Below are 22,851 nucleotides of genomic sequence, written 5' to 3' on the forward strand. Positions count from 1 at the left end.
TAGTGGACTTGGCAGTGTTAGGTTTACGGTTTGACTCTATGATTTTAAAGGTCTTTTCCAACCTAAATAATTCTGTGATTCTTTGAGTGCACAGACTACTTCTAAGATGTTCATGAAAAGCAACAAAATAAAGCTAATTAATAGGCTTAAATTGCAGTTAGGCATCCATATTTCTACTGGAAAAATTTAGGAGGGCCACAAATTGCAGAAGTTTGAATTTTTATTTATTTATTTTTTTCCTAGAAGGCAATCAACCTTCTGGTCTGGTTATTTGTTGTCTCTCCCTATAAAGTAAAACCTAGAAATACACACAAAAAGTCTGTATAAAAGCACCTGCCAATAAATTGGCAAAGACTGCTACACAAAGGATAGACAGAAATAAGACTGTCTAAACAATATGAATTAAACACATTTGTATACATTAATTACAATACAGGTCCTTCCCTTCTTCAGTAACAGAACTGATGCCATACTGAATGAGGCTGATATACAAAATCGTTCTGCATTTTCTGTAGAGGTGGGAATGAGGATGTTAAATGAGGTAGCAGACAGTAAGATTAGGGAAGCTGAACATTACTTCTGTGCTTGCAGAGTTCTGCAGTTTGGGTGATGGTCATTGTGCATCTACAACTACATGTGAACAAATGATACACACCGTTGCTCTGAGACTGAAGCAGTGTTATACAAAGACTATTAAAATGTGGAATATTATTCAAAAATCAGACCATAGTTTTCTAAAGATGGTAATCTTCTATCAGAAGACTGTTTGTTACCTTCTTCTAATATTAAAGCTGTAACACAATAATAAAACCACCTCATAATCTTGTAAAAGTATCTAAGAGGTATATGTTAATTAAAGTATATGTAGTAAGAACACTCTAGAAGCATCATGAGAGTAGTGAGTTTCTGGGTTATGAATGACATGCACAAATATCTAAAAGCCAAAGTCTGGGTGAAGAAGATAAAAAGAAATATTGAAGAATTATTCAATTATTGAATCGAGAAAAATATGGGAATATAAAACGATGTATGTAATTAAAGCTCATAGTGTACTATATTAACAAACAAGGAGTATACATGATTTTGCTTCTCTGTTAAAAGATACTTTTGTTGACTTTTGTGCATTTGTAGTTTTATGTGTGTATGATTTTTTTTAGAACTGGGGTAAACAACAAAGGAAATCTATCATATGACATCACGTTGGTACTCACATCATTCACTGGAATATTTGTATTTTAGCATTTCCAGCACAGATTTCTGCCCCTTAAGGTATCTCACAGGAGATGAAAACCTGTAACTTCCATGCAGACTAGCTCTAAAACTTTTATTGCTCTCTGAATACAAAGGACTCATGACACACTATGGTTTATTGAAGCACTCTTGTAGTTATAGACACTTCTTTTAGCTACCCCATGCTTCTCTCCTTTCCTTTATTCAACACTGACTTCTTTCTTTCTCAATTTTCTCCTCTGTGTTCCTTTAATACTTTTCCCTCTTTTTCTCTATTCTTGTGTCCTACACTTCATGCTCAGCATTTGTCACTTGGCGTCTCCTTTCTTCTCCTTACTATCAGGGCATGGAAGAAGTAGCTTCCGAGCCCTCAGCTGAGGTGTGCTGGGCTGCAGCTGTGAGATGACGTGACTGCAGTCCTGCTCGCTTCCAGTAATCCAAGGAAATCCGCAGACATTCTGGGAAGATGGAGCTATGCCATCCCATAAAGACGTTGCACTTGGGAGGAGATTAAACCCATCCTTGAAAGACAGTATCTTTAGAAGCCAGATGAACACATATGTGTGATGAGGTTTTCAGAGCTACCTGATGTGGCCATTTGGTCAATTTTCCATAAAGAAGAAAAAGAGCCCCGTATTATCCTCCTCATGATATTTCAAGTCTTAACTCCAAAGAATGGAGATGCCAGGACTTGTCAATGTCAAGACTGTAACAATTTTATGAGAACTGGCAAGACAGTTCATTTCTCCTGCATCTTATTCTCAGAAACCTTGGAGCTATTTTGGCTGGAATACCTGGGAGATGGGGGGGGGGGAAGGTAAGCTTAATTCTGACTAATATATTAAATAGTCAGGATATCTGCCATGATGTTATCAACAACAAAAACATAATTTAATTATGGCAAGTACTACCTGCACCATTTACAGTGCAAAAGTATGAAAAAAAAAAAAAAAAAAAAAGCAATAGCTTTTTTCTTGTTCGCCGTAGAAAAATACTGTGTGTGTCCCTGTCCCTCCCCCCCGAAAAAAAAAAAAAAAAAAAAAAAAAAAAAGCAAGGGAAGGCAAAATAAAGTCTGATGATTCTCTTCCCTTTGGCTTTTCAGTTCCATTGCAGCTCTCCAAATTAAGATTTATGTGCCATTTCGTATCTGCTGTTGCTTTTTTTTTCTCCCTACAGGGATATAGGTGGATAAGTTTGGATAGGAAACTGGATTCCTCAAGCCAAACTGAAAGGTTTATAAAGTTGCTAATAAAAGTTTGGGTCAGGGCCTAAATATCAATCATCCACTTATTGTCTTTTTAAATGAGCTCAGTCATTTTCCCAACCACTCCCAGCAGGTCTCTGCCACTATTTTAAACTAAGATTTCAGTGACTTTTTTTCCTGTGCTGAACTCAATAATTTTTCTCTCTCCCCCTCCTTACCTGCCAAATGCATCCATCAGGATTTTGCCAAAGGCTATCTGCTTTTGAAGTTGAGAGGAATTCACTAATTGTGAATGTCAAATCCGCAATAAATGCCATCACCATATGGTATATGCTGCTATTGGGAATAATCTCAAAAGGCCTAGCTGTGAAAAGTCTGGCTATATGTTAGGGGATTTTTATTGCTAACTTTCATAACTCATGTCAGGTATTTCAGTGTCTGTATTCGTTGGCTTAAGTGAATGCAACTGTTTCCTGAATTTATAAAAATGTTGTCAGGATCCCTTGATCTATCTTCCTCAGCCTCTTTCACACAAACACATTCAAACACATATATACACAGGAGAATACCATACACAGTGGCATACAAATCTAGCAAAAGAGAAGCATGTAAATAAAAAGAATGACATTGTGCTTACTCAGTAAATTCCTGTGTGTGTTAAACTCATGACAAACATATCATAACCACTGATGAAGGCTTTACAACCTCCTGTTCCATCACCATCCTGAGTGTAATTCTGTAATGCATAGGAAGACCTAAGTTTGAAAACCTGAGAGCAGAATTAGCTCCCATAAGGGCAGGGTGCTGACATAACTAAACTTAACTGAACTATCTGGAGAGCATTTGCTTTCGTTAAAAAGACAATATCAAAGTGATGTATCTCTGTGCCTTGTAAAAACTGTGCAAATGTACTGTACATTCAAAGCAACAAGAAATCTACTTCTTTAAGAACTTGTCCAATAAAGAATTAAAAAATACATCAGTGCATCAGTGTTTGAACCCTCAGCCTGTAACATTCTCAACAAGAAGTACACATAAGTTTAAGAAAGTCCTCAGAAAAACACGCTGTTGTGATCCAATAATGTAAGAAGAAAACAAAATTTCAAGTTTCACATACCAACTTAGTGATAGAAAAAAAATATTATATAACATAATTGCCATCTGAAACACTTGCAGCAGGTCTCCTGACCTACCCTGATGCTTTAGAAAGCTGTAAGTGTCCTCCATGTCCCATGTCACCCCCACCAGCCACATAAATATGTCTCCAATGGGCCTCATGGCGTTTCAAGTAGCAGTAGAAGACTACGTTTAGGCAATGACTGCCCCCTGATTTATGTATGGTATATTAATATCCTCTGGGAGAAAACTGAAATAATAATTTTTAAAAAGTTGTATTTCAGATCCTTTCACCCAAACCCCAGAATTTAATACTGTCCTGTGGCAGAACTCATCCATCTTTAAGACTTCTGTCATGTGTTTCTGGGAACTGTAGGGAAAACTGCATTTCATTTTCCTGATTAATAATACAAATGAACTGCTGGCAAAATCATGTCAAAACAAGAGTGGTTGAATCAGAAAAAATGCTGAAAATATTACCTTTATAGGAAAGCTTAAGTCTTGGGATATTTTGTTTTGATGTTCCAGTGACAGGAAGGAACAGCATCGCTAAAGATAACAGGCTGCAGGCATGTGGTACTTGGGAAGCTCTCATTCTGCTCTCTTCTTCTGTATCTTCTTTTGCACTACAGTGAAATATCTTCCCAGTTTTCAAACAATCCAAATTTTATCTGGAAGCAAAAAGAAAACATCTGTAGCTTTTTTGCATTATTGTATAAATAATAATTCTGAAGGCAAGCCAGATCTGTAAAGAGTAATTCATTTAACACGTTTGCTACAAAAGTATTTTTTCCTCTAGTATAAATCAAAATGTTGTAAATCTGTTTCTTTAATACTAAACTTACACACTTTGAGGTTGGAAAAATATGTAAACTTTTCAAACACCAATGTCTAACATAGCTAAAGTTTAAGCACAAATTAAATTAATGAAGTATCCATAAAAAGAACATTTGCCATTCAGAAGTGACCATGCAACTTTAGTTCACACTGCTCCATTTGATTTCTTAATGTTTTATAACTCTCTCTTTATCTCATTACAACAGCTATTGTATGTTTATGCTATGACTAAAATAAACTGTAATATCTCAGATACCATAGGAGTACAAGCTGAGTTAACAGTGAGTACATACCCACCATAAGCTTTCATTAATAAACTAAGAAAATTGGATAGAGCAAGCAGTTATATTTAATTGTAATAGAGAAAAAAGTCAATGTGGCTGATGGATTTAAATGTGCTTTCAGTATGATTTTTCCAGCAGAATTACTGCCTCAATTTACCCACCACAATGTCCTATAAACTTTAATGAGTGGTTCATACTCAGGTCAATAGGCTGATACAGGACTTTGTTAGCACAGTGTGCAACTAAGCCAGCTTTGAAACACTTTTCACTTAATAACAGTCATTCATATTCCACAAATCTTTAAGTGTTTTACATGTGAAAGTAATGATCACTGTCCTTATATTCCTTATTTTATTTACCATAAAACTCCAGTGAACCTACTTCCTCAGGGTTACACTGCCACCCCAGTAGCTGAACAGAAAGCAGCAACAGTTCTTCTGATGTACTGTTTGTACCCACTTATAAGGGATCTCGTTTGCCCAATAACTCCACTTTTGCATATAAAATTATTTGAAATGGCATCCTGAGTTCTGAAGGCAAAATTTCATGGTTAATAAATCACAGAGTTCAGAGCATGAAATTATCTGTGAGATCAGATCCTTTCCCCTGCAAATACCTGATACCAGAGGTCAAAGGAGATAGTGAAATGACAAATGTCAGTGTTTGTGTACTGCTATAACTTAAGAAGTAAGGAAATGTTATGGTTAGCGATGAGATTAATGGCTCATGACTTGCCATGAAAATTCTTTTCTGAAAGGTACTGAAACTGTCTGATTAAAAGAGTAATCCTTGTGCCCACACCAGCCAGCACATACACGGACATCAAGGGAAAGGCTCCTTGTAAGCCCATGAGAGATGCAGAATAGCTCATTGCCCCAGAGCCACTCCACAGGTCTGGCACTTCAGCTCACTGCAGCACGGATGCCAGAGCAGGTCTGTGAGCTGTGGAGGCATCCAGAATCAATTTAGCACCTCATGATGCAGGTGGTACATCCTTCCTGGCATGAAGGAACTGGAAAGAGGACCCCTTCAGTTCTCTCTGCCAGAGGAAACCTCTCTCGGATGAAGCTGGGGCTTTCTGAGCCTCCGGACCCTCTGCCAATAGCAAAAGGCAAGGGAGTGTGCAGGAAGGGTGTGATGAGGAAAGAGAGAGAGGGAAACGATTTATAAAATGCCCGAAGCATCCTTCCTATAGCAGAACATTGAGCTTCTTTCTTCTCAATCTCTTCCTCAGCATTCATATTCTGACTACACTACTTTTGGCCAAGTAACATTACATATTCATGAGATGACATGGCAAGAAAACAAAACAAACATGAAATGCCTCTGGTTCATCTTTCCCTTCCCTTTATTAGAGTATAGGATCCTGAGAGAAGCCCCTTACTTATTCCATGTCAGTAAAACCATTTGTGGTTAGTCTACATAAGATTGATGCTGACCAGCTTATCACAAGGTTCTATCACCTTAAAGAAATTTGTTTTGGGGGGAAGAAGGGAAAAAGAAGGGGAGGGAGGAGGGGGGATGACTATATTAAGAGACACTAGCCCTGTTCATCTTCAGTGGGATGATAGAGACAAACCACACTTCAAAAAGAAGCAATTAAGAGGGAGCCAGTCTCAGTGAAAATATGCTGAGAAGTCATGGCTTGAGAGTCTGGGCCTTAGCCAATGGGGATCCCACCAGAGGATTTGGGGCTCATTTTCTCAAGTCAAAGTATAGTGAAGAAACAGGACTAAATTTGCCACTTAGAGAAAAAAAAAATTAAATGGTTGTTTAAACGCACTGTCATTTGCTTAATTGATTGAGGACCAGCACCAAACTTGGCCCTTTGGCCATACCTCATAATCTAATTTTCTCATGTAGGGTTCTTTTGTTAAAGGAAACCTTCCTTCTTTTTTTTTTTTTTTTTTTTTTTTTTTTTTTTTTCCTTTGCCCTTATATTTGAATAATGTCTGTGAAAAACCATTTGCTTTAATTCCTGACGCAAGGCGGTTAGTTTACACTGGAGACAGCTGCTCTGTGAGCTCAAGCCAATCCTGTCCTGTCCTAGATTCATTACAATCTGGCCAGATTGTCACATATATTTTTAGTTTATGATGATCTTCTAATACAATTCCAGCTTCCACACAGAGTCCTTCTAGCAGTCTAATGACTAGCTCAGGTTAATGAACTTCAGACCAACTAACTGGCTATTAATCTTTAGGAAATATCCTTCCTCTTTGTAACATATGCAATGTCAATCAGTGTCCTGTTCTGAAAAGAGCCAGTCACATTTCTCAGAAGTAATCAGACTCATGAACAGAAATAAAATGTAAAGGCTAAAAGTAGATCTAACTCCCCTGTTCTTTCCTCCCCTCATAAGTAAGAAGAGTTTTGTCATCAGAGGAAAAAATATTGTTTCCTTTAGTTCTTCAATAATTCTGCTAAGGAGAATGAAGTACCAACATGCTCTAAAACTTCCTCTTCATCAACAGACCTAAAATAAATGAGAAAAAAGAGTTTTAAAAGAAAAATGCTGAGGCTAAAGCTGCTTTCCCACCTCGGCTTCTAGGAAATATCTGCACTGTGTTAATTATCACCTGCGAGACTGACTGGGGAAGGAAGCTATGCATACACCTCGCTGAAATAGGGGTATTTCCAGTGGAATAAAGGAGCTTTTATTTGCCCCACGTGGGGGTGGGAGGTGTAATGCTGAAGAGGGGCTGAGGAGCCTGGCTCCATCCTGCTAAGACCTCCCTGTGGGGCTCATAAAATTGTAACGTGCTGTAGGTTAAAACTGCCAAAAGACAAAATCTTAATCTGCTGGTGTCCTGCCATCTTGTCAGACAGAGGCGGTTGGACATAACTCTCACATGTATGATGTCACATCCCTGAAATGAGGTGTCACCTCCTTGCAGTTGGTCGATTTAGTGGAGTCTATAAAACAGATTGCTCTGAAGCTACTGTCTGAAACAGGAAAACCTGGAGCCAATTTACTAAACATAATTTATTCCAGGCCCTTTGTTGCAATAAACAGAGTTCTTCAGCCTTCTCAAACACACAGACAGTAGGGAGCTCTGTACTTGTGGGAGTTTTTTCAGATCATTCAGCTCAAACCTATCTAAATGCAAAATCTCACATTCACAAATATTGTGTAGGTTTCCAAGTTCTCCTGGCGTCAAGAAGTCCAGAGCTGGAAGGACTGTGACCCATCTGCAAGCACACACTTTTTTAACAGTAGTTCATGTAATTCTCAGTTTAATTCCATTTGGAAAAAAAAAAAAAAAAAAAAAAAAAAAACAAAAACCTATATGGAATTGGAGGATAATTTAAAACCTGTCTTCAACATTAGTTTTCCAATGCCATTTTAAAATTTGGAATTTTGTACTCCAATAAAGAAGACAATGGAAACAGCCTGCAGCAAATACAGAAAAAGTGATTAACCAAATGGTATGGCTCAGTTATACCGAATCTAATAGCAATGTTACAGATTGCAACTACTGAAAATCTAGAGCAACCTTTGAGTAGGCTCATGTTGATTAAAAAAAGTAATAGAATAGAATAGAATAGAATAGAATAGAATAGAATAGAATAGAATAGAATAGAATAGAATAGAATAGAATAGAATAGAATAGAATAGAATAGAATAGAATAGAATAGAATAGAATAGAATAGAATAGAATAGAATAGAATAATGCCTGATAGTCACTATGGATTTATAGATAGACTGAATAAGTTACCTAGGCCATTTACTCTCAATGTGTAAACTACTATCTCTGATGCTGGAGTTTTTCTTCATCTATCCCCCTCTGAGATCTGGGGGTTTTATTTTTTTTTTCATGGAATGAGAAGAGAGCAAATGATAACACTTGCAGGCATCAACCAAACGGCATGAGTGGCCTGTTAGACAAACATATTGCTTTAAAAGATTTAAAACTAATTAGCTGCAAAAAGAAACAAAAGTACCCCACCTACAATTCAAATTTATTGAAAGATATGTTATCTCTTCACTCATATTGTACATGTACTTTATATATATGTATACAAATATAAAGCACATTAACTACAAATATTCCAAAAGAAAAATTGCTATGGTTGCCTACTGTGTGGTTCAAAATTGTATTATAATCATGAAATGGATATTGAATATTCTGTGTTAATAAGAGGGAAAAATACAAGCATACGTGAGTCAGATTAATAGCTCATAAAATAAAATAGACTAAAAACAAAATTACATCTCCAGACTTACTTAAAATTCTTAACTTACTTCTTAAATAACAAAGATCACATTCACCCAGACCACAATGAAACTATGTTCTTCTACCCCTTATATAGACAGTCTGTTGATATATTAGTTGGCAGAGGAAGCTTTTCTCTTCATTGTGAAATCTCAGTTTAAAGCTAACTCCATCCAAGAACTGGTAAACAGTATTATTCATCACTATTCTGCCATTTATTGAGTAGCTTTTATGCTGTTTATAGTGCAGCAAATGTTCTCTTCCAGGATTCTGAAAAATACTTCTTTTCTATAAAAATCCCAGATCAGTATTACATCATTTCTCAACACTAGCAAAAATTACTAAACCAAAAAAAATTTATATGAGTTTACACCAGTTGATTTTTTTTGTTTTATTTTGGTTTGCTTAAATAGTTATAGTATATCTGGTTTAGATAAGGTTTTGCCATAAAGCAGACCTTGCTATTGTTAAATACTCAGGTGAATAGTAAAGACTCACATGAAGCATAACCCAGTTTATAATTAGTTTTACAAAGCTTTACAGGCTTTACCTTTACTGAGTTCCTCACAGGATTTATACCCTATCCATTCAACACTAGTAATTTGGAAAGCAAGAAAAATCTCTGCTCTGATTCCCGCTTGGTAATAGCCAAATAGAGCAAAGAAGAATGAAGGGACTGAGACAAGGAGGATGCAACTAAGCAAAATGTCGGAAAAAAAAAATGTTTTTATTGAAGAGAACCATCTGATAGTAAATAAAGCTCTCTGATGGATAGAAAATAAGTTCAAAGATTACAGTGGATTTTTTGTTCATTAAAGTAAACTTAAAGTTAAAATAGTGACTAAGGGAGTGAAACATGAGAGAAGAAGAATGAACTCACTCATCTATTTTTTATAGTTTTCTGAATCTTTCTGAAGCTAGTCTACCAATGGAAACATATATAAAAGGCATGTAGTCTGTTTGGAGATAAATACTGTGTAACCTTTATATAGTGGTCTGTGTCACACTACTATGAAGAACTTATCTGACCATGAAATTTACTATCAGGCACCTAAAATTGTATACACTTCATCCTCAAAAGATACCGGGATGTTTTTCAGGTCAGTGTCAGTGGGGTCAGGATTACACCCAAAGAAATCATATATATGCAGAAGTAATCCTTTCAGAATCTGACAGCTGGACAGCCGCGCATGCAGACATATTATATATCAGTAGAAACAGTGATTCTGAGAAGTTGTATCTGTGGTATTGTGTCTTTTGGACATATAACGCATAAATCCAAGACTGACAATAAATCAAATGTTATTCAGTAATCCTTTGTATATTGTGGCTCCTTAAAAATAGAAAAAAGGAAATCAGACCTATAGCTCTTCATTCTACAGCCTGCTTCTCAAGCACAATATCTATTGTCCAAGAAAAAAGATGGGACGGAAAGCAACTTGTCATCTGATAATGACATTGCAAAGAGGAGATAGGCAGATGAATAAAATGTCCCAGCAGTCAGATGTGCAACTGATATCTTTCACACTTAAATATCTACATGCTTTTCACTTTAAAGTTAGATGCATATGCATCTCAGATGGACTTTTTTTTTCTTTTTTTTCTCTATTTTGGTGGAAGGAACTGTGACTTCAGCTATTACGTCTATAATAACAGCTTCCCATTAGCTCTTTATTTAGAACAATATGAGAACACCCTACATGACTGATCATAAAAAAAAAAAAAAAAAAAAAAAAGAAAGCACAAGCCAAAAAAGAAAACTGTGTATGGCACGATTCAGCAACACATCAGAATCAAAAGAAACCCTAAGACAAACCTCAGTGTTACATTATTTTAAGTACAGCATGTTTTCCCATCACACCAAAAAAATCTTCTCAGGCTATAAAAAGTGATTCTAAGATAGGTTTTGTAGTTTTTGTATCCAAAAAAAGAAAAAAGCAGTTGGATGAAAATTCCTAGAGACATTAATGAAAAGGTAGACTAGATGAAAACCGTTTCCTGCTGAGTACCGTGACATCTGAAGGTTTTCAAAGAGAGATGGAGAATTTTCCTCTAAAATGTCTGTCACCACCTACAGCACTTGAAGTGGCTTGGCTCAACTCTGAATAAAGTAGACGGGGAGAAAATGCATGCAGGAAGCTTTGCCGGTGGAACAGCCTTGGCCTGCTCTTGAGAAAATACTGAAAAGCCAGAAAAGTGTCACAATGGCCGTCAGAGAAAAGAAATGCTCATTTTTGGGAGACCTGACTGAACATTTAAACACTAACTGATTTCATTTGTCCTGCTAAAAACTGAATTAACCCCAGAAGCACTGTCAAGCCAGCTAAGCCACTGACCCTGCAACTACTATTCTTTTGCTGGAAGAAACATATACCTACAGTGGCCAACTCGAAGGATTACAGTCTCTTTTTCACCTCCAGGAATTCTTGCCAGTGTTTTGCTATGGAAAAACTGTTCTCTGTACCTCCTTTCATAGGGGACCTTCCAACATCTGCATGGGTAGAGTATGAGTCCTCTAGCAGAGACAGTTCAACTACCAGAGGTCTGGGCTAGCTGGTATTTCTGGGGTCATCAGTAACTACTGCAGGTAGGGTATTTTACAGAGTAGTTACCTGGATGGAGTCTTGCTCTACCATGTATTTTGCATGCTTGTGAAAAGCCCAGCTTGATGGGAAGGTAATGTAGCACTCTGGTGAAATTTGTCACAAATCAAATCCAAGCCTACTTCTAGACATGATACAACATCAAGGTAAATAATAGTACATACTCTGAAAGCGTATATCAAGTGAGCACTCTGCATGGACATATCTATAGATGCAAGTAGGTAGGGCTTTTCTGTCCTTGATCCAAACAATCCACACCTAAGTCAGCTCCTACTGTTGTATGGATCCATTAATTTCCTACTATACAACAATATATTACACATTTCAGGTGTACATGCATCAGAGGCACCACCAGCCAGCCAACTCTGTGTGTGGGCAGAAATACCTTGATTCTGCACACAGCTAACAAGTCCATCCATACAGTCATAACCCAGCAGACCCTACTAAAAAAAAAAAAAAAAACAACCAGAAATCCCCAAAAGAAACCCTCCTCAAAATTTAGATAAATAAAGGAACAAAGATTTACATTTACAAATATATTTATAGTGTTAACTTAATTTCATGGCAAATACTTTATTGTGCTATAAATTGTAGCTGGATTTATCTGATGTAAGCAGAAATGTACTGCCAACTAATTTGGAATTTTGCTTAAATGCTTGTAGAGACTCACAGATTTCCTAGCTGTGTCTAAAGGCTGTCTATGGGACTCTCAGAGAAAACAAGAATGTTACAAATATTAAGGACAAGCATGTTGTAGTTGGCCTTTTAACACAGTTAACCATTTTTTAAATTATTTCTATTGTACTATTCCTGATAGGATGTTTCATTAACTGCCAGTACTACTTTGTTCATTGTCGGCTGTGTAAAAATCTGATCTGGTAGTTTTCAAAAGAATTCAGATTAATACAGTTTAGTGATGGTTTAAAAATATGGATTTCATAGGACAGTCGGGCTTTGATCAAATATGTTTGCTGTATATCTAGTGACACATTTTTGTAGAATTCCTTTCATCAACATACAGCCTCATTATTTGATGCACTGTCAGTGAACTCTGTACAGCAGAGCCTGCAGGGCTTTCGTATACAAACTACAGTATAGGGAGAGACATGCCAGAAGGATTTTAATTTACACTTCCAACAAATTTTTATTTAAGAATTCATAATTATGCACTTGAACTCTATTGGCAGAGGGCTTTTACATCCATTGTCCAACTAATTTTGGATTGACATTTTTGCAGCCAATATGTAAAATGATATATGTATGAATGTGTACACTGTAGTGCAGTGATTTGTGTTGGCACATTAACCCAGTTATTATATTGTTAGACTGAACATATTTGCTTTCTTTCTAGTTTTTTTAAATGTTTAATTTCATTTATATTTGGAGGATATGTGACAAGGAACCAGCAGAGCCACTGTAACACATTCCATTTGTAAGTTTACAAAATTCACTAACTTAATGTGGACCTATTTCTCTTGACAGGTTTCCTTCAGGTATCACTACAGAACCCGAGAAGTTTAAAGGCTTTAATGCCTCTATTCTCTATCCTCTGTCCTTGCCATTAGGAGTTAATTGATTTTTTAAATGTTACTATAGGAGATGACATCACTTGCATAATATCACACCAGCAGTTAGCACAAGTACCCACATCCCCTCAACATCCAGGCAGGGCCTTAGTCACCCAGCCATCCTTCTCACCAGGGACTACAGACTGTTGGCTGTGATTCCTGTGGCGAGAGCCATGACTCACATACCACTTCTTCCAGTGTTTTACTCTTGATTTAAGACCTTGTGCAAACTGCAGAAAATTACAGGCAATCGCAGTTTCATTTTCCATAAACAAGAACTTCACAGAGTTACGTAAAGAGAAACACGTGGCCAGAGTGAGTTTAGACAGCAGGTTTTCAAAGCTTTAACACTCCTATGTTCACTGACCACCAGCTTTGCTGTTTTCAAGGGTTAGAACATGCTGCTATCAGACCCTACAAGAACTTTCTGATTGTGCTGCAGTAGAAATCAATTTATATTTGGTGCAATAGAGTTGTTTTGCTGGTCTATTTTTAAGCTGCTTTTTGAAGGGTGCTAGCATGACAGTTCCTGGAATCTGAAACAGCCATACTGAAAAAGAAAACAAGAATTCAGGCATCACCACCTCCATTCAACACAGAACTATTTTCACTTTGGTTTAAAACCACAATAACTTTCCTTTGTCTCGTGAGGACAAAGTGAGGACACAGAGTGCACAGATGAATCAATACTTCACTGAAAAATAGCAAAGCTTTTTAGACAGTTAACCAGTTAGTTACTGGGGCGTTGCAACAACCAGAAGATTAATACAAAAAAGTTAGGATGTAAAATGCCACCTCTATTTTCCTTTCCCCCAGTCGACACTTGTCCCCTAAGACAATGAGGCAGTCTTGATTTTGAGGGAGTTCTGAGGCTTCATTCCCTGAAAGGATGGTTAATAGTGGAACAGGGGCTCAGAGAAGTGGATCCTCCATCTTTGCAGACATTTGAAACTGAACTGGACATAGATCTGAGCAATCTGATCCAAAGCTGAAGTTTGAGCTGCAAATGGGCTCATAATTTGAGCTGCAAACAGGACCATAAGACCTCCTGATGTCCCTTCCAACCTAAATTTTTCTATTAATTCTTTTATAGCTAATGGACAGAGGAATAACTGAACTGGATCACCCACTGAAGGTCTTCAGCAACATCCAACACCTTTCCACGGATCAACTTAAGGTTCTGACAGCCATCAAATGGCTTTTCCTGCTCTCTAGTGATCACCCTTATCTTTCCAAGGACTCTTCTGATGAAGGCAATGCCTACCTGATCTGCTCACAAATCAACTCTTCTACTACTGAAATCTGACTGAAATCAGGAATGCTTTCCTTTTATAGAACTGTCCGAAAGCGGCAGTAATTCAAGAGCTGATTCACAAGCAGGTCATAAATCCCTGTATCAAGAATAGCAAAGTGCGCATAACACAAGTGCATGCAGAATAGGTATGGACACTCCATTAGCTATATAACTTAATCCAGTATCTCAAGGCTGCCAGATATTGCTCACACATGCAGTCCTGGTTTGCTGTCCCATGAGAACTAAACACAGAACTAAGTATCAAAATTATTGACACTGTATTTGAAATAATGCTTTTGTCTGCACTGATGAGACAAGAAGGGGATTTCTTCCAGAATTCCCCCACTGGAGCTAGAAGAGGAAGCTGGGTGAGAAATACCACTGGTTGGACTGCTGACACCCAAACCAAGCCAATAAGTTCTGCTCACCCAGAAGACAAAAGATGAGCTGTGAGTTCCAGCCTGACCTCTCTTTCTGTCCAAATTAGCAACTCCTTCCTGTCAGTCTATTATCTCCCCGTTGGATCAAGAAGTAGAAGCCACTGTAGTTACCGCATGAAATGCTTCTCAAGGTAGTGGGGACACAAATGACTAAAAAGGATTTGGCCTCCACTCTGGCTTAGCTAGAAAAGGCATGTGGTGCAGAGGATTAAGTTGTGTTTTCATAGCCAAAGCTGAGCAGGTGGCAAACATCCACTACAGGTGCTTGTTATATAAAGGATCCCACTCCCTAGTAAAACAGGCACCCCTCAAAGAAACCAGGGCTTGAAGATATCCAGGACTCTTCATGTCAGATGAGCCCTATGTGAGTTTATGAAACCCCTTGGGATCATCATGATTAACTATCTTCCTTAAGCTATTCCCCACTGGGCTTTAGTGCTTTTAAACTGATGACCCCTTGAATTAAAGAGGTAGATTTCTTTTTTCACAGCTGTGACTCAAGACAGGGAGGAATTCAGAGACATCTGAAAACAAAGCCAGGCAGAATTTAAAACAAAATCCTTCAATGGCAGATTTAGAGAGTGATGGCTGCAGCTGGAGCTTACAAATATAACAACTAAATGAGCATACATTATACAAAAGCCTTACATGGACAGACCCTGTGAAGGGTGATTTCTTCACAAGGAAACAGAAAATGGAACTACTAGGAATAAATCATCAGTAAAACTAGATACTGTCTGTTCAAAATGAATCTTGGTCCATGGGTTCTTCAGCAAAATCAATGGTAACCAACTCTAAAATGAGGAGATAAGTTATAACCTGTTAGACAAAATAATCCTTGATTTTTTACTTTTTTTTTTTTTTTTTTTAATCTGCAATGCAAAACTGAAATTTCTGTGCCTGAAAAGGAATAAAACATTAATAAGATGTAGCTTTTAAAACTTATATAATACCTTTCATATGTTCAATTTAAAATATATGGTAACTAGTGCATATATTATTGAGACTTTGCAAATTAAATGTATTTCTATTATTCTAGTTTCACAGCTGGGGTAACTGATGCCAAATATACTCAGTAGCCATCCCAGGAGGACTTGAAGTGAATAAGGAGTGGAATCAGATTATATTAGTAGTTATCAATGTCACCATCTTAAACATGTTATACTTCTTTCTACCCAGTCAAATGGGCTACCTGACTCAGCGTATCAGTTTCAAATAAACACACACAAGTGTAAAGATGAACTTTATAAAAATGCAACAAATATCTTGATGATATTCAAGCATGGAACACATATACAGAGGAACAGACCTATTGACCATCTTCACACAGTACTGCAAAAACAAAACAACAATGACTACTGGAAACTGCTTCCCTTGTCTGCTCAGCTGGGGTATGTGACTTGCATTAATGGCACAGGGAATAATGTACTTGCACTCAGACCCAGGACTGACTGATGTCAAACGAAGTTCAACCATTCATATTAATGTGGATTAGCATCTGTCTGAGGGTATGAGAGTCTCTTAGACCTTAGGGTCATGAATTGACAAGCTATCGAACGTTTTCTCTGTTGTGTTGACCATCCTCCATCCTCAATGAGATCTGCTGTCTAGACCCTTCGTCCCACTACAGCTGCTTTGTGCTCCTCCTGAGGCACAGAAAGAGCTCATTGCTAATTCTTTCTGTGCAATGTGCAATGCAGGGTGAGGTCTCACAACTCCTTTTCTATGGCACACAGAATAGTCACATTTCTCTGGAACCCAGGAAAAGCATAGGCACATGCATGTAAACTGTGAGTTTTGGTGTTCTGATCTGTGATTGATCGAGACATATGGTGACAGAAGTTCCATTAATGACCAAAAAAAAAAAAAAAGATCACTGAAAGCATCATCTAAAAAGAACAAAAATTACTAACAATTCGTACCAAGAAAATTACTGCTAAACTGCTATCATCCTACACCATTAATAAACTGAGAGGAAGCAAAAAAAAAGTTTTTCTTTTCAGATGGACCTTCTGGAAGAATAACTTCTCACAGCATTTTTTCTTGACAGGTTCCATAGTATCTATAAACATGTGTGTTGTAATCACTCTAATGATCAGCAAGCAGTTTTTTCAGATGGTTGATACAAGTCTGTGGCTGATAACATCTGCCTAAACATTAAAATATGCAAAGAAAAACACTGCAGCAGAATTTTGATCTTCTTAATATTAAGTAGAGCAGTTTTGAGAGCAAGGACGCCATCATCATTAATACTCATTATATTAAGAACAACAGTAACACCACCAATAACCATAATTTATTTTTTAACTTTTTTTGCAACAACAATTCTGCCAGAGGCAAATTTAAATTTTATGGGTGATAAGAAAGTAAGCTGTTTCCAATGACATTTACAAGTTATAACCCAGCTCTAGCAGTCAGGACATGCAGAGTGAGTCAATTCAAAAATCCCACTCAAACCTTGGCATCTTTACTCCTTTAGAGGCACCTCAGCCACATTCTGTTTTTTCAGAAGTGCTTGTATAAAGAACACAAAACAATAAAAAGATAAGAATCCAGCATGCAAGGCCAATCCTAACAAAGGATGAGACAAATGAAAAAAACAAGATTAAAATAAATGCCTTATGTGCATAATAAATTTCAATATTATGAGTCACTGAATTGACACATAAACTGTGAATTGACCATGCCCCCTTTTATTTGTTCCACATAATGTTCTCCTTTCTGAAGAAGAGGAACATATTTAGCAGACAGTTGCTGTAGCTGATTGTTTCTTTATCAACACTATACGTATAGTGTAGTGCAAATTATGGTACATAAGTTTGGCTACAGGTTTAGAAAGCAGTACGTAGGACATAAGAGATGTGTATCAGCAAATGCCTTCTGTATGTACTTGGAGAATTATCAGGAGAAATTACCAAGAAAACAATGCAAATCTATTCCTCACAGTAATGTAAGATGAAATGGTAAGGCTAAACAAGCAAGTCTGCAAGCCTATGCAGTCAGTAACTGAGAAAGTAATCACATTTGAGATTCTTTCAACATTAAAGTTGTCTCTCAATTTGTTTTCCTTAGCAATATGTGTCACAAAACACATGACTGATTTTCTACATTTAAGCAGTCTGGGTTTTCTCCACCTTCATCATTAATTTCCTGTTCCAGAAAACCCCTCTCACACAACAGCTCCTTACTTAAGAATATAAAAATATTTGCAATGGCAAGACTGAAGGCTCATCCACTCTAGCAGTCTGGTTTCAACAGTGAGTGTAAGGAAGAATAAGAATAGAACATTTATATATGATATTTCCCCACCCTTAGTGCTCCCTCTTCTCTCCATCTATTTTCAGCTCAGGAGATTTCCTGAGCCTATTGTGGCCTGCCTATTTTGTAACCCCCAAGTAGATATCACTTTCAAGTACTTGTTTAGCCTTCCTTTGAGCTCTTGTAAAATTGCTGCATCTGCAACACCATCTGGCAAACAATTTTATATGTCTACTACCCAATGTGTGAAGATCCACTCCCAATATGAACAACGCAATGTGACAACATATTAATTTCCCATCATATACCACCACCTTCATAATATTAGTCACAATGTATATCCCACTGCACAATAAAAAAAATAAGATTCTGGTTTAGTTGTGATGATTATCCAACTGTTTAAACATTAGAGGCACTATGCATTCTACCTCAGTATTTTACTTTGTATAATAGACTCACAGAGTGGCTGGAAAATTAAGAGAAAATTGGTCAGAGAAAATTAAGAAGTTGATAGTAGTGGTCTGCTCCAATGAGCGTTTGCTTCTGAAGAAAAATATCTTGCCATGGTCACTGCACAAGGTAAGATGTAATATTTCACAACTAAATCTTTGGTCAGAATCCAGGACCAGCTTTGAACATTCAAGCAAAGAAGTTTTTGCCAATGTTGGCAAATACAGGGGTGGGGCAAAATCACAACTGAGATTAGTGAAAGCGAAACTCTCCAGGTTTCACAGCCAACAGCACTAGGAGAAGGGCTCCAACTCATCCTTCCTGGTGAATACCTTCAGGTGGTAGGATGGAAAAAGCATCCCAGTATCCAGCATGTGGGTAACTCTCACATTTCTCCCTGACAAAGCCCTCTTTGCCCCTCTCACATTGCAGAAAAATTAAATTGTACTATGCTGAAATGGCCAGATTTTCCCCATACAGAAATTTTACTCTTGCTATAAATGAAATTAAAATGGGGCGGAGGGGGGAAAGGGTTTAACTTTTGCACAAGTTGATAATGTATCTTTAAAATCTTCTGTTCTCTAAATTGTTAGGATAAATAATTAAAGAAATGTATTTTAAGATTTACACTATAAACTGACTGTGGAAATACAGTTATAAGCTCTATTAATCTTCATGTTTCATGGTGTGAGTGCTGTAAGAAAGAACATTTTGCAATCTAGAACAGTAAAATTGTGAAGATTTGTGCCTTCCATTGAAATATTTGGTCTTACCCACTCTTGGTGCCAGAATGGTAGACTGGATGAGCTACTTGCTTATTCCACTCTACCATTCCTTCACTCCTAGACATTATGTTAAGACATGATGAACATCTTATACCCTCTGCAGAATTTTAACTCTCATAAAGTTAATAGGTCAAAACTTGAAATTTACAGCTTATAAAAGGGATTTCTCATTTGAGTATGATATATCCTAGTGGATCAGTAGACAAATATAAATGCTAAAAAACAGTTGTAGTTTATATACTCCATACTTATACTCCATATATGCATAGTGATTAATTTAAGGGCCTGTCAGAACACAGCTTCTTTAACAATATCTTACATAGTGAGTCATGAGGGTTAGTAAATATCCAAATAGATTATAACTCAGGAATACTGCAGTGAGCCTTATAGAAAAGAGATCCTTTCCTTTTACAACAACAAAGTTTTGAACTCACTATTATAAACTGTAATTATTGCAAAGGATCAATTTAGTTAGTAATTATACTTACTTATAGTAATTAATTATATTCATAGTATAATAATATATATAATAATAATATATATTAGGTATATTATTATAATATATATAAGGTACACTAAGTGTTATTATACTTATTTAGAATTAAAAATTATTTAGTTCTTTATATTATAGCTATCAAAAGTTAAATTTCAAGTTAAATTAGTATCTTCAGTGGATCACATAATATTATGACATCTTAGTCATTGCCTAGTAAGTTTCAGAACTGTTTCAAAAAATACACATATTCAAAACTCTGTGAGTTTTTTTATCAAAATCTAACATTAAAACAGTGGTGGAAAACATTATACTTTCTGAAAAAAAGTACTCATTAAGTTTTAAACCAGAAAAGTTACACCTGCTTTTTCAATTACAGCTACTTTTAAGATTTTCCAGAGGTAACTACAATTTGGCTTTGATCTTACTATTGCAGAGTGCCAAAAAGACCTAATTATAGCAGGGAAAATGTTGTGTGCACACATATGTGTGTGTTTGTCTACAGTTTGCATGAGCAATTGAAAAATAACCAACATATGCACACAGCAAACCACATAATTAAAATTACTCTTATGCAGAATAAATTTCTCTTTAAAGTAGAAAATAATGTAAGGACAGCAGAGACATCTCAGTACTAAAACATAATTCTTCACTTAATGAGTAAGCCCTGGGGCACATGGTTGTTTACCTCACTCTGGGCAAAGTCAAGTACATGAACAGACAATTACAGTACTTCAGTTGATGTATGATAACTTGTTAAGCAGCTGTAATGCAATGACATTCTTTCATGAGCATTTCTATATTTTCCTCCATACCAATGATTTTTGACTCCAAAATATTAAATGGCTAAAAAATATCAGAATATCAAAACGTTCAAAGCTAGAATGACTGAATCTGGATCCACAAAGCACTAGAGATTGGTAAAAACTGGAACATATGTCTGAAGTCTCTCCAAGTTGGTCAGATACTGTATCTGAACTCACTCTGTCTTCAGGAAAATAAAAAAAGAATTAAAAAAAAAGGACAAGGTTTTGTAATAGGAAAACCACAATACAGTTAGGTTGCATTGTTTCTTAGATAAATAATGGCTGGATAGCAGACTTATTAATATGACCAATTGGTTGAATATGTTTCAAAAAATAAATTTAAAAATGTAGACATAGGCTGTAGATTAAGGCTGGCAAATGGCTTCGGAGAGTCTCCAGGATTTGCTTTGGGAGAATGGCAAAAGGAGAAAGGATGTTGCTAAGGTTTCACTTTCCACACCTTTTATACCACTGCCTCTTGTCAAAATGTAGGGCACAAAGTTCTGAGACTGATATTTGGCCAAAGCACAGCATAAATTATACAAAAAAGATGAATCAGGAATTACAACGAACATGGAATGTCTCAATATAACATTGTTTTTCTTTCGGCTGTTTTAATTTTTCATCATGTATGCAGGACACAGATTTCATTGCTTTGGTCAATCCTGCAGAGGCTATTGAGCACCTTCTTCAGTGAGGTGACTCTTCTCAGTGGAAATCTGTGAAAGCTGAAAGCAGTACTTCAAATCATTAATTAATTTTTTAGTCTTTTAGACTTTATCTAAAAATCTAATTTTTCTATAATTTCATATTACTAGGTAAGGAAAGTGAAATACAAACATAAATATACACTATACTGCTTTGTAATATGTGAACTCTAGAATCTCAGAAATGTCTACTTTTCTGTATTTCTTTCAATGTATTTGATCCAAACTTCTGGCTGCCAATGTAAAAGCAGTTTTAAAGTGATTATAATGTTATATCAATAACAGTCTAGGGAAATAAATGATGCAAGATTCACATAGAAGTAACTTGTGCATACTCAGATATAGATATACAAGGTATGTATGTGTGACTTGTTCCATTGGGAATTATTGTCATTCACAGCATCTGAGTATGATTTTCCAGCTTATTAAGATCTTATTTCTTAAATATTGAAAATAGAGTGCATTTTAGAGGTTACATTTTTTTAATGAAGCAGAAAGTACCAATCAATGGTCATCTATATTTTTGTTGGCATAGTTCTGTATTTCATACAAGAAACCTTTGATATTAAAGCATGGCTGAAATAGCAAAATTCCTTCAAATATTTATCTCTTTAATGATAACTACAGCTGCACTCAAAAGCCGCTGCCCTTGGTATCACTTATATTCCCACAGGAATATAAATCTCTGAGAAGCAAGGGTTTAAAAAGGTATTCTTCTCAGGCCACTGGAGAAACACACTGTTTTTTCTTTTGTTGATGCATAACTGTATAATTGGGCTACCATGCTGAAATATATGAATAGATGTTCCTTTTTTTTTTTTTTTTTTTTTTTTTTTCCTGAAGCTTAGCTACTCTCACATTATTAGTCTGAAAACAGTCCAAAAGGAAAACCAGGAAGAGAAATCCAACAAACTCAGAATCCAAATACTGTCATTTGGGCCACTGAACATCTTTAGTGAAAGCAATTTAGTTCAAGGCATGGGAATATTGAAAAAGAAACATTATGAAGAGACACTACTGAAAGCTGGTTGCTATCTGTTTGAGATCAAAGAGGATCAATGCAAATATGAAATTGTCTTGTAGATGAGGTAATAATGTACCTAGTGATCTTGAAATTAATTGTTTAAACATTCCTATTTCTACAATACATTTTAAAAGGTGTGCATTTGAATCCCATGAGTAATCCAATAATAATCACAAAATAGTAATATAAAATTAAATTGAAAACCAAGATCTATTCCATGCTTGAATCTAAATTATTTCTTTCATCACAGTAATGCCATATTGTTTTTAAAACCTAGTGACCATATTTGTTTAATTTAATTCATAACTCCCTGGTTATCACTTCAATTTTACTCATACATAAGTTATCTAATATATACTGCTATAGCTGTTTGATGTATATTTCCAAAACCAGAAAAAAACTAAGACCTAGAGACACATCACCACCTCTTGCAGAATTGTCACTCATGCTATGAATAAAGCATAAGCTTAGAAAAACATCATCACCCAACCAACAAAAGCATTTGCTGAACCAAATACATGTGTCTGGAATTGT

At 36.3% G+C, this 22,851-nt stretch overlaps 1 protein-coding gene across 3 annotated transcripts in view; it reads right to left on the reverse strand.

Moving 5' to 3' along the window:
• The window catches only part of SEMA3D (semaphorin 3D), a 145,834-nt gene that overhangs the window by 94,766 nt on the left and 28,217 nt on the right, over window positions 1-22,851 (reverse strand). For all 3 annotated transcript variants that reach the window (XM_042792344.1, XM_042792343.1, XM_042792345.1), the window contains exon 2: window positions 4,032-4,222. In XM_042792344.1, the coding sequence (XP_042648278.1) occupies window positions 4,032-4,146 (115 nt within the window). In that variant the 5' untranslated portion in view covers window positions 4,147-4,222. The remainder of the gene's footprint in view (window positions 1-4,031; window positions 4,223-22,851) is intronic.

The sequence above is a fragment of the Tyto alba genome, unplaced genomic scaffold (genome assembly GCF_018691265.1).
Source record: "Tyto alba isolate M040663 unplaced genomic scaffold, T.alba_DEE_v4.0 Super-Scaffold_2, whole genome shotgun sequence".
NCBI lineage: Eukaryota > Metazoa > Chordata > Aves > Strigiformes > Tytonidae > Tyto > Tyto alba.